Here is a 15362-nt window from a genome sequence, read left to right as displayed (position 1 = left end):
TTTTTTTGAGTGTGCGTGAGTTTCTTGTAGTGTGTGAGAGACAAAACATAGATTTTGTCCTAAACGGCCCCTCATAAAGAAGGCGTAATGCACGGAGAAGGGGGGGTAATCTCGCATCCAATCTGATGTCTCGGCTGCTAAAGTCTCTCCGGTCTCTGGAGGGGTGGGCTACACATGCTTATTTTTCCAGACACTTTCCGTCCGTGGCGCGTCTCCGGCTTTGAACGCACTTGGGCTCCGGACACCGGTGGCTACTGACACACTCCCACACACACGCACACACACACCCTCCCTCACTCACACAGCTTTGCAAATGCACAGCCCAGGACTGGACTGGCCGGAGGAATACAACATCTGACTGAAAGCGCTGATGGTACGGTGATTTTTTTTTTTCTTTCTTTCTTTTTTCTCTGTTTTTGTCAGATCTTGCTCGTTTACGCACAGAAAACATCCGAGTCAGAACACCGGCAGGAGCAGAACATCAGTAAATGCGCAAAATGTTTTTTTGTGGATGTTAATTATTAACTTTTAGCTCATTATTATATTTGTATCACCATTGGACAGCTATTAGATTTGACTTCTTATATTAATTTGAAAGCGTTATTGCATGCAAAGTGACTTCATAACTTTATTAATCCTTTACGATTATAACCACCTGCCTAACGGTGTTGATCCGTCGGTGGATGGACGGACTCAGACCTCTGAAGATGTTTGTGGTGTCTGGAGTCAAGATGTTACTTTTTTTTTTTTTTTTTTTTTTTCAAACGCATCCAGGAAACATGAATTGATCTTTGTGTTCCTCCAACGATTCCTGAAGACTTTTTGCTTTATGGCAAAAAAAAAAAAACGTCTGAAAGCTGCCTCATCCACCAATGTTACTTTACTGAAAAAAGTGACAATTGTTTGCTCTGTGTTTGTGTGCGTTTAAAAAGTGAGCTTCTCGTGGATGGAAGGACTTGAAGGTTTTACAGCAGAACATCGTCCACTTGTTTCCTTCCCATTATGTTTTCCCCCAGTAAAGCACCTGGAGATCTACTTGATGTTAAAGAAAAATGATTCCCCAGACCTTGTCAGCTACTTTTACTGCAAGATGGTTAGTTCTTTATGTGGTGGAGTCCTCAGCGTAGGCATGTTGACTGGTCTGTAGCATCCACATGCATAAATTAGGCTGGAAGGAAGCGCTTGGTCACCTGTGATGGATACTGACCCCTGCACAGGTGATCCTTGCTTTGCCTGCTATGGCTCACTAACCCCAGTGGAGCAGTGTGTGTTGACCTGAACACCTGACGTTTCTCGATCTGACATTTCAGTTCCCATCACCCAAACAAATGTTATGCTGCTGATGATGCTAAAAACACATTCCTGCAGACTGCATCAAGCTATTTGCCGTTTGATTTGCACCTTCTGACTGGTTGCTTTTAGAAAGTGCAGTTTCACTGTTTTATTTTTATTTTTTAAGGAATAATGACTACATTTAAAGATTTTGACAACCTTTTTATTGTCAGGGCACTAAAGAAGGAGCACGGGGTTTATTCAAGTAAAACCTCAGCTGCCACCGCAAACCATGACCACAGCACTCATGGATCTTTGGATAGACTGTTACCCATTGCGGCCATCACACTTTGGCTCTCGTCAAACTTGTTCCTAACACTCGCCCATTTCTTCCTGCTTTAGCTAACACATGTAATTCACTTCAGCTGTCAATGGTCGTAATGTTATGCTTCATTTGTGTATCTTTAAATTTTACTCAAACAGGGTGAATCGGCTATTTGCACTGAATTTACGAGAACAGCCTCGAGTCCTGATCCAGCAGCCTATAAAAGCAACGCTGTCATGGACAAGACACGATGAGAGTTGACCTTTTTCTTCATTTTCCCATCTTCCACCCCACTGCCTTTGCTCTCTCCTTATGTGTGTGTGAGCGTGTGTGTGTGTATTTGTGTGGTTTAGGAATTACGTTGGACAAGATTAATCTTTTCTCCACACAGGAGTTCCTCATGTAGCCAAGGGGTCACATGCATCTTGCTGGCTGCAGTTCTGTATGTAAGAAATTGGTTAAAACAGAGAGAAAAATTGGGGGAAAATAAGATTGATAAATGGAGGACAGAGCGAGAAAGACCAGCCGTGGGCTCCCAGCATTGCCGCCGCTGCTGCTGCTGCTCGGCCCCTCTGTGTTTTCTAGGATTGATCATCAGCCTTCACCAATAAACAGCCCGGCTCTGACGATGTGTGAACTCTCCGAGGGGCCCCCTAATAGAAAAATCTATGGCTCTGTCCCCATCCCTCAATAAGTCGGATCCCGAATCCCTCAGTCCCACCTTCATCACTAACTTCTAACCTCATTTGTTGCTTTTGTTTTTCCACAGAGGCAATTACCTTTCTCACACCGTGCGCCACAGCGCTCCGGCTGCCGGCTGTGTTATCTCAGCAGCTGCAGCAAATGCGCTCACTGAATTTACAACTCAAACTTGCCTAAGGACCGTGCACCACACAGCATAATCTTTAGTTGATCCCGTCCCTGTGGCTCTTATCCCTTGTAAGAGCTGTTGTTTTATGAGGGATACAAAAAGCCGAGCCTGCAGTCTCCCCCCGCCCCCCTTTCCAGCTGTTGACAGAGCGTCCGTTATTTCCAACACAAGTCGGTTTGCTGGATGAGTCGTAAGACAGGCAGGCAGGGGGACTTGCAAATCAAAATGCTGAAATCTATTGAAGCGTCTGTCTTGATTCTCCGGAGGGCAGCAGGGTGAGGAGAAACAAGGCTTCGAGCCCTAAACACGACTGGAAAGGAAAAGAAAACCTGCCGCCGAGGAATTTTATGATGCGCCTCGGTCAGCCAGCTGTGCGGTACAAACTGGATGTGGAGCTGTTGAATTCATTTTATTTTTTATTTTTTTAAGTGTAAGAAGCCCAGTCAAAGGTTCTTATTATTTGTACCCATTCATGCAGTCGTTATATGCCTCTGCCAACTCTCCCTCAGCCAGTGCTGCTTCTTAAAGTGACAAACTACACACCACTACTTTGTGTTCCTGCCTTCCTGTCTGTCTGAAGCATCCAGTCTGAGAAAGTTTCTCCCTCTTGATGAGTTCATTCCCTGTTTTTTTTTTTAAACTGTATTCAAACAGAATGTCTCATGATGTCAGCTTGATTCGGCTTCCCTTCACCCACCGAGTAAACGTCTTTCAGTCGGTGCTGTTTGTGATTAATGGAACATCAAAAGCTCAGTGTGATACATTCCCGAGGATACGAGTCTGCCAGGGACACATAAACATCATTAATGAAGAAGAAGCAGATTGAAGAGAGACGGAACGAGGGTGAGGAGGCTAAAAAACTAGGAGGGGAACATTTATTTTTGTCAGCAATGTGATATAGAGGCTACTTACCTGTGGTTTTGTTAATGATTGCCCCTGTAAAGCCACTTTTGAGGGATGAAGGGACAGTTTGCACCCCGTGATCACTTTATGATCTACCATCAGTTTGCTGTGTGCAGCAATGGATGGGTGGATTGCAGCTTTTTTTTCCCTACTAACTCCATCTGGAAAAATCACATCTTCCTTTGCTCTTTGATGGCCAGTGGCAAAAAAAAAAAAAAAAAAAAAAAAAAAAAAAACTCGGAAGCGCACAAAGGAAACTTCTCCACTCAAGACGACAGCTATATTTATCCGAGTATGCAGTTCTCTCCTAGGCTCAGAGGCTTAATTACCCAGAAGAGGGGGAAGTAAAGATGAATAGCAATTATGCAACAGTATGCAAAGTGTCCTGAATTGTGGGGCTTTTTGTAGATGGAACCATCACTGCTATGTTCTCCAAATGAAAGTCTGGGTCAAAATTTCCTGACACAAATTCTAAGCTGTTTGTACATTTAAGTTATTCAAAGTCGTCCTGATGCACTTGAACTTTTGCCTCTTGTGTCACTCTACAGTCACAACGTCTTTTATTAGGATTTTATGTGACAGACCAAGAGAAAGCAATGTATTCTGCTAATATGGAAGGAAAATACAACTAAATAAAATGTTCGTTGAGCTACTAAAGCTACTCTTAAAAAATTGGAAAAAATGTTTATTTGTGATAGGGAATTTGTTTTGATAAAGAAAAGCCAAATATTTTACAAAAAGGCTGTGAAAATATTTTATTTAACGGAAAAATCCATACTTACAAAATCATGTCAACAATAAGGACATTTGGGGATTTGGGCCGTTGTTACTTAAAGATTTGGTTTTAAAATGGGACATAAATCTTTACATACTTTTCCAAACTACTGGGTGCCATAAATGGAAAATCCATTCTCTTTCCTTGTAGATAAAACATTTTACAGTCTATTTTCTTCCTAATAAATAACACACAGTTTAGTTTAAGTCCAGGAGGCTCAAATATTTCTGCCATTAGATATGTCAGCTGCCATCATATGCAAAGAGGTTGTTTAATATTTAATGCGGTAACAAGCCTATTTCGTTTTTTCAGAGAAGAACATGCCATTAAAGTGTGCATTCTGGACTGACTTTAATAACTTGGCATACATAGTAGCAAAGAAAATGTTAAATATTTATGCAAATGTCTGACAAGGAAGTGCCTTTGGGCAATAATCCCAACAACTCCAATAAGAGCTGCTCTGAAGACCATCAGTAAATGCCCTGGAGGTGTCATTCTATGGGAGCTGTGCATGCAAGAGGTTGGGGGAAAAAAAAAAAAAAAGCCATCAAAATAAAATCTCATTTTGTGTCTTTTCCTGTGTCTTCCCTGCGGCACCAGCGTGAAGGATGTAGAGCTGGAGGTGGGGGCAGGATGGAGTGCTCCTGGAAGACGGTGCTGCTGCTGGTGTGCGCGTCTCTTGGGGTCCAGTACACGGCTATCCGGACCCTGAGGGACTCGATGTCTGGACCCTGTCAGAGAGCCTACCGCTGCAGGAGCAGATACCACAGAGGTACCGTCGGATGGCACATTAAAACCTTTTAAAGTCTAAAAAGTGTGCAGATATAACAGGGATAATAAGTATTAAACAGAACAATATTTTGTTAATTCAATATAATTTAACACCATATATCAGAAACAATCCACACTTACAAAGAAATCTAACCAAGTATCCATAAACATGAGTAAATAAGTAGAAAGAACACACCGAAATCAATTAAATACCTAAAAGCCTTTTTTTGCAACAAATAAACGACATGCATGCATATCAAGATGGAACTGACATTAATTTTGATAAACCTCTTTTTTTTTGTTCTTTAAAGCTTTCTCTCGTAAAGTCAACCTTGTGGTTATGAGCCGGCGCTCAGCAACCATCAGGGTTTTACTTTGGGTGTAAGACTGCTCTGTGTCTTCACTGCATCCTCTTTGGAAATCTACCAATTGGCTTTCATGTTCCCATCCCCTCTAACCTTTAAATTATTGTATCAATGCATGAAAACCTTTATGCATTTTTGGCTTTGCCACGCACAACTATTAGGGGATTATACAAATGTGAATGCCTGACAAAAAAAATAACACGAAAGCCAGATTTAGACGGAGTTACAATTTCTTTACTAACGGTTCTAAATCCTGACCAGCTGACAGACTGTTTCCATTTGCAGTTTTTACTAATTTTCCCTGCACTCCATATTTTTTCTCTTTTCTTTGTTTTTCTTCTATGTTATAAAGCTGTAATTAAAAAAAAAAAAAGTTGCAGTCCACTAGCACAATGTTAGAGTTTTTCAAATTTCTTACCTGGTTTTAAAATTTAAATCTGAAATGTTTTTTTTCTTTGTCTTCTGTGCCTTTTGGCCATTTCTTTTCTTAATTTATTTCAATACCAATTTAATATGTCATTCCACAGTAACTTTATGGGCATATTTGTCTTGATTTCATTGGGTATGTGGATTATGTGGTTTGCAACTGAGTATTGGTGTGAATTTCATATCAATAGCCCCATTAAAAGTGCATTTTCTGAAAAGACGAAAACCTGAAATACATCAGCTAGGGATACAGAGAAACATTCAAAACTTGATTGGTAATATTATAATTTCAACAAAAACTTTTCGAAATAGTTCTTAACATCAGTTTAAATAAAATAAAAAGGAAATCTGAGCACTGAAATGGAGATTCCTTGAAAGTGGAGAAAAGAAAAATGAAAAATGCATTATTTGTCTTGCAATTATCCTCCCATTTACCACCATTAATACACTCTCACTGCACAGATGTAACTTGCCAGCGAAAGGCTCCTGAATTAAAAAAAAGAAAAAATCCTCTTTGCAATCAACTCTTCATCAGCAGTAATTGCCCATCAGTTATTTGGCTCTATATTTAGAAATCTACTATTTCATAACCCGCCTTTGAAAACCGCCATCAGTCTCCTGGATGTTTGCGCTAAATAATTTAAACTTTATTGGCTTTAATCTGTAGTTTCCCCAGGAATAAATATAGAAATAACACTGCAGTTCACATTTATGAGCTGAAGCTGGTCTTCTGAAATGAACCGCTTTTTCACACAGCTTTAAAGTAATCATTGCAGCATTTTCTGGAATAAGTTATTTAAAGACTGTTCTTAAAACATTGTATGAATGACGATAATTTTGAAAGCGCTCGTCTTTTTCTTTCCCTTGCTCAAGACTCCAGATGGGCTGCCTTATGCGATGACAGCTGGATGCCCGTCGAGTTGCCTCAGAAGCATATACTGCTTTTTGCGACAACGCGCAGCGGCTCCTCGTTCACCGGACAGCTACTCAACCAGCATCCCGGGATCTTCTACGTCTTTGAGCCCCTTTACCACGTCCAGCAGGCCTTCACCAACTCCAGCAGCAGGTTGCGTCGAACTTTAGACCGCCGGGCCTTGCTTGGAGCATACAGAGACCTCCTCTTAAACCTGTACACCTGCGACCTTCACTTCATGGAGAACTACATCCGCCCTGAGGCCCAGGATCACATCACAAGCTCCTTTTTCCGACGGAGCTCAAGCCATGCCCTCTGTTCTCCTCCAGTTTGTCTGGAAGGGGCGGTTGCTGCAATGTCTGATTCGCCTGATGAAATCTGGTGTCCTAAGAAGTGCGGGGCTCTGAACCTCACTCTAGCCGCCATATCATGTTTGTCAAGAGGACATGTAGCCATAAAAACCGTGAGGATCCCCGAGGTGGGAGACCTGCGGACTCTGACGGAGGATCCGCGTCTGGACCTGAAGATCATCCATCTGGTGAGAGACCCCAGAGCCATCCTCGCTTCCCGCATCATGGCGTTCTCTGACCAGTTTCGCGCTTGGAAAATATGGAATGCCACTGGACGCCAGCCTCGATACGTGGACCTCTCGCAGATCACCAGCACCTGTACGGACATGGCTGCCTCTGCAGAAACGGGCCTGCAGAGGCCAGCGTGGCTGCGAGGGCGATACATGCTGGTGCGGTACGAGGATTTGGCTCTTCACCCAAATGCCGGGGCGACTGAAATTTACAGGTTTGTGGGTCTGGAGATGGAGGACAGAGTGAGGATGTGGATATTGAAAAACACCAACAGCAATGTGTCGGCTCCCTCTGAGTGGAATTACAAATACTCCACCACGAGAGACTCCAGAGCCACGGCAGAAAGTTGGAGGCTTCGTCTCAGCTTTGACATTGTGAGAACTATTCAGAACCTTTGTAGCGACACGTTGGCTCTGCTCGGATACAAGCAGGTTCATTCTGCTGCCGAACTCAGAAACTTGTCACAAAGTTTAGTGGAGCACAGAACGTTTCAACCTGTCACATGATGATGCAAGAAATCTGCTTATTTAGAAAACGTCTCTATGCTCAGATTTTGGTCTGTCAAGACGCGGATAAAATGAATGTAACTTATTTGAATCCTGACTGATGCCTGAAATACTTTGCTATAGTTGGTAAGTTTTTGTTAAATATGTCAAAAGTGCCATTTTTTTTTACATGAAGAAAACTGGGAAACAGAAGGATGCACTATTGGTGCTACTACTTCTGCTGTTTACCTATAACGCTTTGGCATTGACCAGGGGGTTCAGTCAAGACTTTTTAAAATAATTAGTATCTCTCAAGATGCATCCCCAGAAAACTCTGACACTGATTTTGCTTAGGAAATGTTTAAAAAAATTACAGCCTTTCTATTTGAACCAAGTTCATAGTTTTTATTAATTTAACAACCCAGAAGTTTCTTCTTCAACAATTGAGCTCAAAATTATTTATACCTTTATCAAATTTAGATTTAAGGCATTTTTTTTATTCCTATGTTTCTTCAGACTAAAAGCAACATCAACATGTTGTAGTCTAACATTAAGTCAAAAATCGGATGGGGAATAATTTTCCAATTGCAAAGATTTGGCAAAAGATAAATGGTACAACTTTGTGAGCATAAGAAGGAGTATATCAGTATGCTGCCAATAAATCTAATTGATAATTGAGGATGCAGACAGTTTTTGCCATGTCAGTGTTGTTATTTTCTTTTTGTTTACTCCTCTTATATAATCTTTTTGTCAGTCAGGAGATATCTGTGTTAATGCTGATCCAAAACAAGCTTTTTAATTCCATCCATCCATCCATTTTCTTGCACCCTTGTCCCTCAGTGGGGTTGGGAGGGGTGCTGGTGCCTATCTCCAGCTAATGTGCCGGGTGAGAGGTGGGGTCACCCTGGACAGGTCGCCAGTCTGTCGCAGGGCAACACAGAGACACACAGGACAAACAACCATGCACACACACACTCACACCTAGGGGCAATTTGGAGAGGCCAATTAACCTGACAGTCATGTTTTTGGACTATGGGAGGAAACCGGAGTACCTGGAGAGAACCCACACATGCACAGGGAGAACATGCAAACTCCATGCAGAAAGACCGGGGCTGGGAATCGAACCCAGAACCTTCTCGCTGCAAGGCAACAGCTCTACCAACTGTGCCACTGTGCAGCCCTGCTTTTTAATTGAATGACTAAATGGTTATGAATGATTCAGCCTTAGCTGTGTTTCTCTCTTTTAAAATACATAAAACATCAGCGACTGTATTGGCTGTTGCAGTTTCTCGTCTGTCTTAGACATATGGCCAACTCTACACTGCGCAAAGAGGAGAACAGCTTAAACTCTGATCATCAAATTTTAAGACGTTTGACTTTTATTTAACTTTTATTAATCACAAGAACAACTTATATTATAGTTTTCTCAGCTGCACACAGTCAACTTTTAGCACACCAAAATATTAAATAGAATGGACATGCTAATGCTAGGCTAGCCTAGCACTCAAGTTAACCGCTCTATTTGAAAACATCATTAACAGGAACAAGAAAAGCTTGTGTGTTTTGATCCATACTAAAAACAAATGTTTAATCTACATGTTTACTTTTCTAGAACTATTGAGAAATTAATACATTTGCTTTCTTAAGCTAGCTACGTGCTAAAGGAGGGTCTTAAAGCATCCAGCAGAATGTCCACTTCGGACAAAATATCCCTGTCAAGAAACATTAGGCTACACTGTCCTTCACATCATTAGTAGGTGAGTTAATATTGTTGGTACAAAATTTTATTTTATGCATGCACATTGCATCAGTTGTAATGTGGTTATTGACTCAGTAACAGAATCTGGCATGACTGAGACCAGAGTTAGGGATAAATAATCCTGATCAGGACAGTATAAAACACTGTCCTGATCTTAATATCAACTAGGTCGTTGTTAAGACCTCAGATCTTCAAGAACATCATGTGAAAGAGTGAGGTCAACAACAAAGCAAAAACAGGAATAAAACTTATTATTTTATGCTAGACATTTTTCTAGGATGGAAATAGGTGTAGATCACACACAACGAGGGCACAGGGATGCAGCATCAGTGCAATTATGCATTTGCAGAAAAGTTCAGGGATGCAATGTTTCTTATGTTCAAACCCAAGCTTTAAAATATTCTAAAACGTAGGAGATGATCTGATCTGTATCTCATTAGTCATTAGTCCAACTAGCTTTCTGTCGAAGCTAATGGTGAGCAAACATAATTGTTTGCTCACCATTATGTTGAGAGTCCATCTGTCCTGCAAACCGAACTTAAAGGAACAGGGAATGATAGCAATGGCTTCCTCTAATGTCAGAGGCTAACTATTCCAACAACAACAAAAATACCCTGCAAACCTTTTGAACATTTTAGACAAATGAGATATGTTGTAAAAACCTAAGTGGTCTGTGACATTTCCTTTGGAAACCTTGCAGACATTTTACAGCTAGCTCCCAATTTAAACATCTAGTTGGCCAGGAGAAGCAAATGTTCAAATGCAAATCCTCCAGAGCAAAAGGTTGTGAAGGCTGGTGAATGTAGCTCCTTCCTCCTCTTTTCGGTAGAGCTGTATGTTCCCTTCATTCAATATTTTAGATGCTTTCAGATAACTGCAGTATCATCTTCAGCAGAACGAGGAGCGTCATCTCCCATTGCAGTGTGTTGAAAATAAAACAGCAATTTCCACATTTTCTGCATTATGTCTCGCCTCCTGTGAGCTGAAGTCAGTTGCTCTCCCTCATCCCTTCACCTTCATTTCCAGCTATCTGAAATGCCTCTGCAGCACATAAAACATCCCCCGTCGTGAGGTATGTGTAAACACCATCTGCAAAAGAAACTCAGCCTGAACTATCCACACATTTTTTTTTATCTCCAGTGTTTTTGTGTAACAACAGGCTTTGTCTGACAAATTTTTAAAAAATTACAGAAATGGCGATAAGGTCAGAAAATGTTTGTTTCGCAAGGTGAAAACGTTCTATCCCCGAGAAGGGGGATGTTAAGATCTCAGAACTGAGCTTGCCAGATTTAAAGCATCAAATAATCATTGAATAGATATTGAAAATTCTGCTTTCTGTGAAAACCGAATGGTGAAAAAGTATTAACAAAGACACATCTGTTGCTGTTTATGAGTTTTTTGAGGTCGTTCAAATGGATCCACAAAGAACTAAAAAGCCCAACTTTAGGTTTCCATTGAGAGCATGTGAATAAATCTGTTTTGTCTTCACTATCAAGAATAAACTCAACTTTCTTAGGGCTGTCAGAGTGCCAAAATTATGTGCTGGACATGTTTACACATTGTGTACTAGTATTTATTTGAGAGTTTTGATTAAATAACGGCAAATTATTTCCGAGTGAACGAGTGCAGTCCTCTGTCATTATGTTGGGTTTAGATGTCTTCTGGCCTTATTTCATCTGAAGAGTCTCTTGTAGCTAATGTTTCACTCACACAAAAAAAACAAAATCCATGGACTGTGTTTCATTTATGTTCAGATGTCAAAGGAACAATATCAATATGATTCAGCCTTCGTCTGCATTGCAAACTAACCAGAGACTTTACGGCGACGAGTGACGTTTATTCTGGTCTTTGTGTCTAAACAGAGGAAGGATGTGTGCCGTCTCCAGGCACCGACCCATTTCTTCTAATGTGGAGCCGCTGTCTTGCGATTAACACTGGGAGTAGTTTCTGAGGAGGCTCTCATCGTGTGAAACACAGACAAACCACTGAGCGTCTGTGATTTTCTTCCTTTTAAATGTGAACGTTGCATTGAAAAGGCGTCATTCACATCCCTACGGAGGCTGCAGCTCTTCCCCACTGGTAGCTATCAGCTTTCTTGCTTGTGATGTTGATGAAAGCCACAGCCGAGTGATGGAAAATGTGCAATTTAAGTACAACTGTCATGCTGCTCCATAAGTAGTATTAAACCTGAGGTGAAATTGTTCCTTTAATAATGTATTTTTAGGCACCCAGTTTTCCCATCTCTCTTGTAGTTGCTGACACCAGGGATATCTGAGCACAAAGAATTGATCTACAGATTCAGCCGAGGAGAAGCAGGATTTAAGATGCATCGAGAAAAGACCAGCCCCCTTTCTTTGAACTTAATCTGCAAGGCTACACAAACTGGCCATAAAGCAGAGCTTTATGACACGCGGGGAGACGTACTTCATTGGTTTTTCCATCCACAGCCTGACACACAAAGCTGCAAGTGGCCTGAGTCAGCCAGCAGCTAATTACCCATTTCTTCTCCACTCAATAGAGACAACCCCCTTTATGTTTCCTTAACTGTGCTGACAAATTCAGGTCTTATTGATGCTGGAAACAGGATGCTGTGTGGAGAAAATGCAGAGCAGCACACCTTTCATCAGTGGTTCTCATCCTCACCTGTCAAACAGTTAAACAATGCTACTTTATGTTTGCAGAAACCACAGGCGGTTCGAACTTTTTCAGATTAGGCGCTTTAGATAACAGTTTGTGTGCTGATTTATTGGAGAGCACTGCAGTGAGAAGCTCAGTTTTAACCTCTTAACCTTCACTGAGTGATAATAGCAACCGGGACCAAACACAATTTTCAAAAATAGGGCATGCAAAACATTTATGAAAATATCCTGCAGACATGTCGTATGGGCAAATAATCACGTTTTCAAGTCACACGAATGAGATAATGTGTGAATAGAGCATATAATCTAACAAAGCATTTACTGTAAGTTTGTCAGAAAGCATGGTTACATCTGCACACTCTCTTTTTGATAATCTATGCCTTGTTTCCGCATGTTGCTACTTGTGATTTTAAGGCAATTTATTTATAAGCAAATGGTTCTTTTTGCACCAAGTCCTGCATTCTGTGACACTTTTCCACCTCTGCATCTTCAGCATAGTTTGACCTGTAGAGAAATAAATGTATGAACAGTAACTGCTTAGGACAGCCAGAGCAAATTGTATCACATTTAGTGTTAAAACTGCTTTGTGTTTTCATAGGAGTCTTACGCCAAAGTCTCCTAGGTGAAGGTTTTCTAATATTGCCTCCAAATTGCGACTTTTTCTGCTTGATAGTTCTTGGGGGTAGCAAAGATAAGCCACAGGGCCATCCATGCAACAAAAGGCTTTTACTCATTAAAGTTATAAAATGCATCTAGGGTTTTATGACAAACTTTTAACTTCTCTAACTCTATTGCCACATTGTATTTCAATCCCCTCCTTAAATCACCTAAATCCCAGATACAAGTGTGCCATAAAATACCTCCATGCACACATGTCGGATTCTTGTTTTTTGTTGTTTGATATGTAGAGAGAGCAGAGGTACAAAGGTTAGAACTCATGCAAGGATTCGAGCACATTTCTCAGATAAAAAGAAGGAAGAAATTTTCATTCCAGCGATGGTTTGGGAGCATGTGGAGAGGGCACATGCTGACATCTGTCACCCCACAGTGTCTTGGAATCATGCACTGCAGCACAGATTCTCCAATAATCTGGTGTGGGGTTTTTTCCCAAGCATTAATTTGTTTAGTCCCTCGCTATATTTCAGAATAAGCTCTTCTTACATCAGCTCACGAGAAGAGAGTTACGTATTTTTACCCAGCTGGATTGCAATAGTGTGCCAGATCTGCATTTTTTTGTTGAAAAAATATAAAAAAAACACATCGTTCTTAGATGTGTCTCTTTTATTTTTCACTGTGGTGAAATTTTTGTCAAGCAGAGACACACAAACCAGGACAAGCAGGAACCAAAGATTTTAGCTACTTGTAACCTGAGTAGAGACAGTGATGTTTTACTTTGCACTCTTTCTTGTATTACAAAACAAGACTTTCAGAGGCTTGTAAGTTTTCATGTCACAGGAAGAACCTGACTGCTATATTTTCATTTACAAGCCTAAAGGCATCGAGTTGCTTCCATATGGCTGGTTTTCCTTTTTTGTTTTAACAAGTGACTTAACAAAGTGTGGCTAATGAACTGTCTGAGAAGTGAATATAACGAGAGTCTATCTGTGCCACTTAAAGCAATTTATTCTTCTTTCTTTATCACTTAATAGATGAATGAATACAAACCGTCTGCATGAACCTCATTTTATTTCCTATTAAAACTCCATCCTGATGAAGATTGCCTGACTCCAGCCACACCGCACTCAGGACCAGCGTCAGCCAGCTTCCTGTTCTGGGAGTAAGCATCCACTTGACCTTCTGTCGCTACTGTTGTGTCAGTGTCAGTCGATTCGGCTCTATCGTATAAATTCCCACCTGCTCCATCCCAACGCCCCTCTGTAATCACCAGGCTTAACCATTAGCTGGATCATAATGAGATGTGGGAGCAAAGGAGGAGGCGAGATGCCCTTGGAGTTGCTCCTCCATTTTGCAGGTGCGTCGCCTGACTTCATCATCTTCCTCTGATTCTTTATGGTCTTTATCTCGGTGTGCAGCCAGAAAGTCTGCAAATTTCCAGCCTGTCGAAACCGCGAAACACGGCGGACTGTGTTGAACAATATCAACGCAACATACATGATGCTGTGTGTTCAGAAGAAGATAAGGGAGTGCTACGAGCGGGGCTGCCAGTGGAGAAAAAGGGAGCAATTTTTTTTTTTTCCATCTAAGAGCTCCACAAATTGCTTGCCATATAGAAAGGCATTCATTTTAAGGAAGAAAAAAAAAAGAGGAGCTGCCGAGAGCAGAGTACAAAACATATTGGCGTCCCTGTTAAAATTACCTGAGAAAAGTGCCGTTGATAACTGAAGAAACGTCTCCAGGAAATTATTATTTCGTATTTGGATCAACCTGACGATGCAGCAGCACATAAAAATAGCTGCTCACAGAGGACACAATTTCAGCCTGATGGAAACTGAGAGCTACAGCAGCCTGTAATTTAGCACAAACTAAGTGCACACAGTCCATCACGTCTGAAATGTTCTATATGAAAATTACCGGAATATAAATGAAACGCTTACAATGTTAAGTTCAGCTGTTTGTTCTCGGCTGACGCGATCATAAAACCCGCAGAGGCACTTCCAAAAACAGTTTGCATTTTTCATTCTCCTTACAGGGAGCCAAAGATATCATTTACAGAGAGATTATGGAACATTTAGGAGCGAATGAAGCCTCTTCGCACCACAGTATCTTTATTACCAGGGCCACTCAGGCCCTTAGCAGACATCAGCCTCTGTCACACCCATCATTCATGTACAGTTATTTGCCCCCAATGCTCTTACCGCAGATGCACACACAAACACAAAGAGTCCCCGCTCTTCATTGATCATCTTCACCTCTTTCTTTTTCTTGACTCATTGTCAGATTTTTTCACTGCAAAGTGTTTCTTTGCTATATATTTTTTAATAAAAGGTTCATTTTTATGGCATCTCTCCGCTGTGTCTGAGTTCAGTCTCACATCATTTATTGTGTTTACCACTGATCTTCATAATAGGGAATTCAGTGCAATCATCAAATGGCCAGCTGGCGTAGCTGCGACTGGGTAGAGCTCCTCTAGGTAAGAGCAGACGGGTTGTCGGCAGTAGCTCTTCAGCAGACTGCAGGTAAAAAGAAAAGGAAAAACGCCAGCAGCAGATTTCCTGATGTATTAGCTGAGTGAAATTATCTAAAATTCACAAATATTGGCCAGACAATCTCTCCTTCGGGATTTTCCTGTACGAATCAGATTTCGCGGTTCAATCAG

General features: G+C 41.2%; 1 protein-coding gene across 1 annotated transcript; it reads left to right on the top strand.

Moving 5' to 3' along the window:
- The first annotated feature begins 82 nt into the window (after positions 1-82).
- LOC103466195 (carbohydrate sulfotransferase 1) lies at positions 83-8558 on the top strand. The gene is made up of 3 exons (XM_017305074.1): positions 83-373; positions 4747-4918; positions 6582-8558. The coding sequence occupies exons 1-3, from the start codon at positions 371-373 to the stop codon at positions 7706-7708; spliced, it is 1302 nt and encodes a 433-aa protein (XP_017160563.1). The 5' UTR covers positions 83-370; the 3' UTR covers positions 7709-8558.
- The last annotated feature ends 6804 nt before the right edge of the window (positions 8559-15362 follow it).

The sequence above is a fragment of the Poecilia reticulata genome, linkage group LG6, assembly GCF_000633615.1.
Source record: "Poecilia reticulata strain Guanapo linkage group LG6, Guppy_female_1.0+MT, whole genome shotgun sequence".
NCBI classification, from domain to species: Eukaryota; Metazoa; Chordata; class Actinopteri; order Cyprinodontiformes; family Poeciliidae; genus Poecilia; species Poecilia reticulata.
This window is presented reverse-complemented; position numbering and strand designations above follow the sequence as displayed.

Coding starts and splice junctions, on each gene's coding strand:
- LOC103466195 (XM_017305074.1), top strand. Junction 4,919..6,581: donor CAGGAGCAGATACCACAGAG/GTACCGTCGGAT, acceptor CCCTTGCTCAAG/ACTCCAGATGGGCTGCCTTA.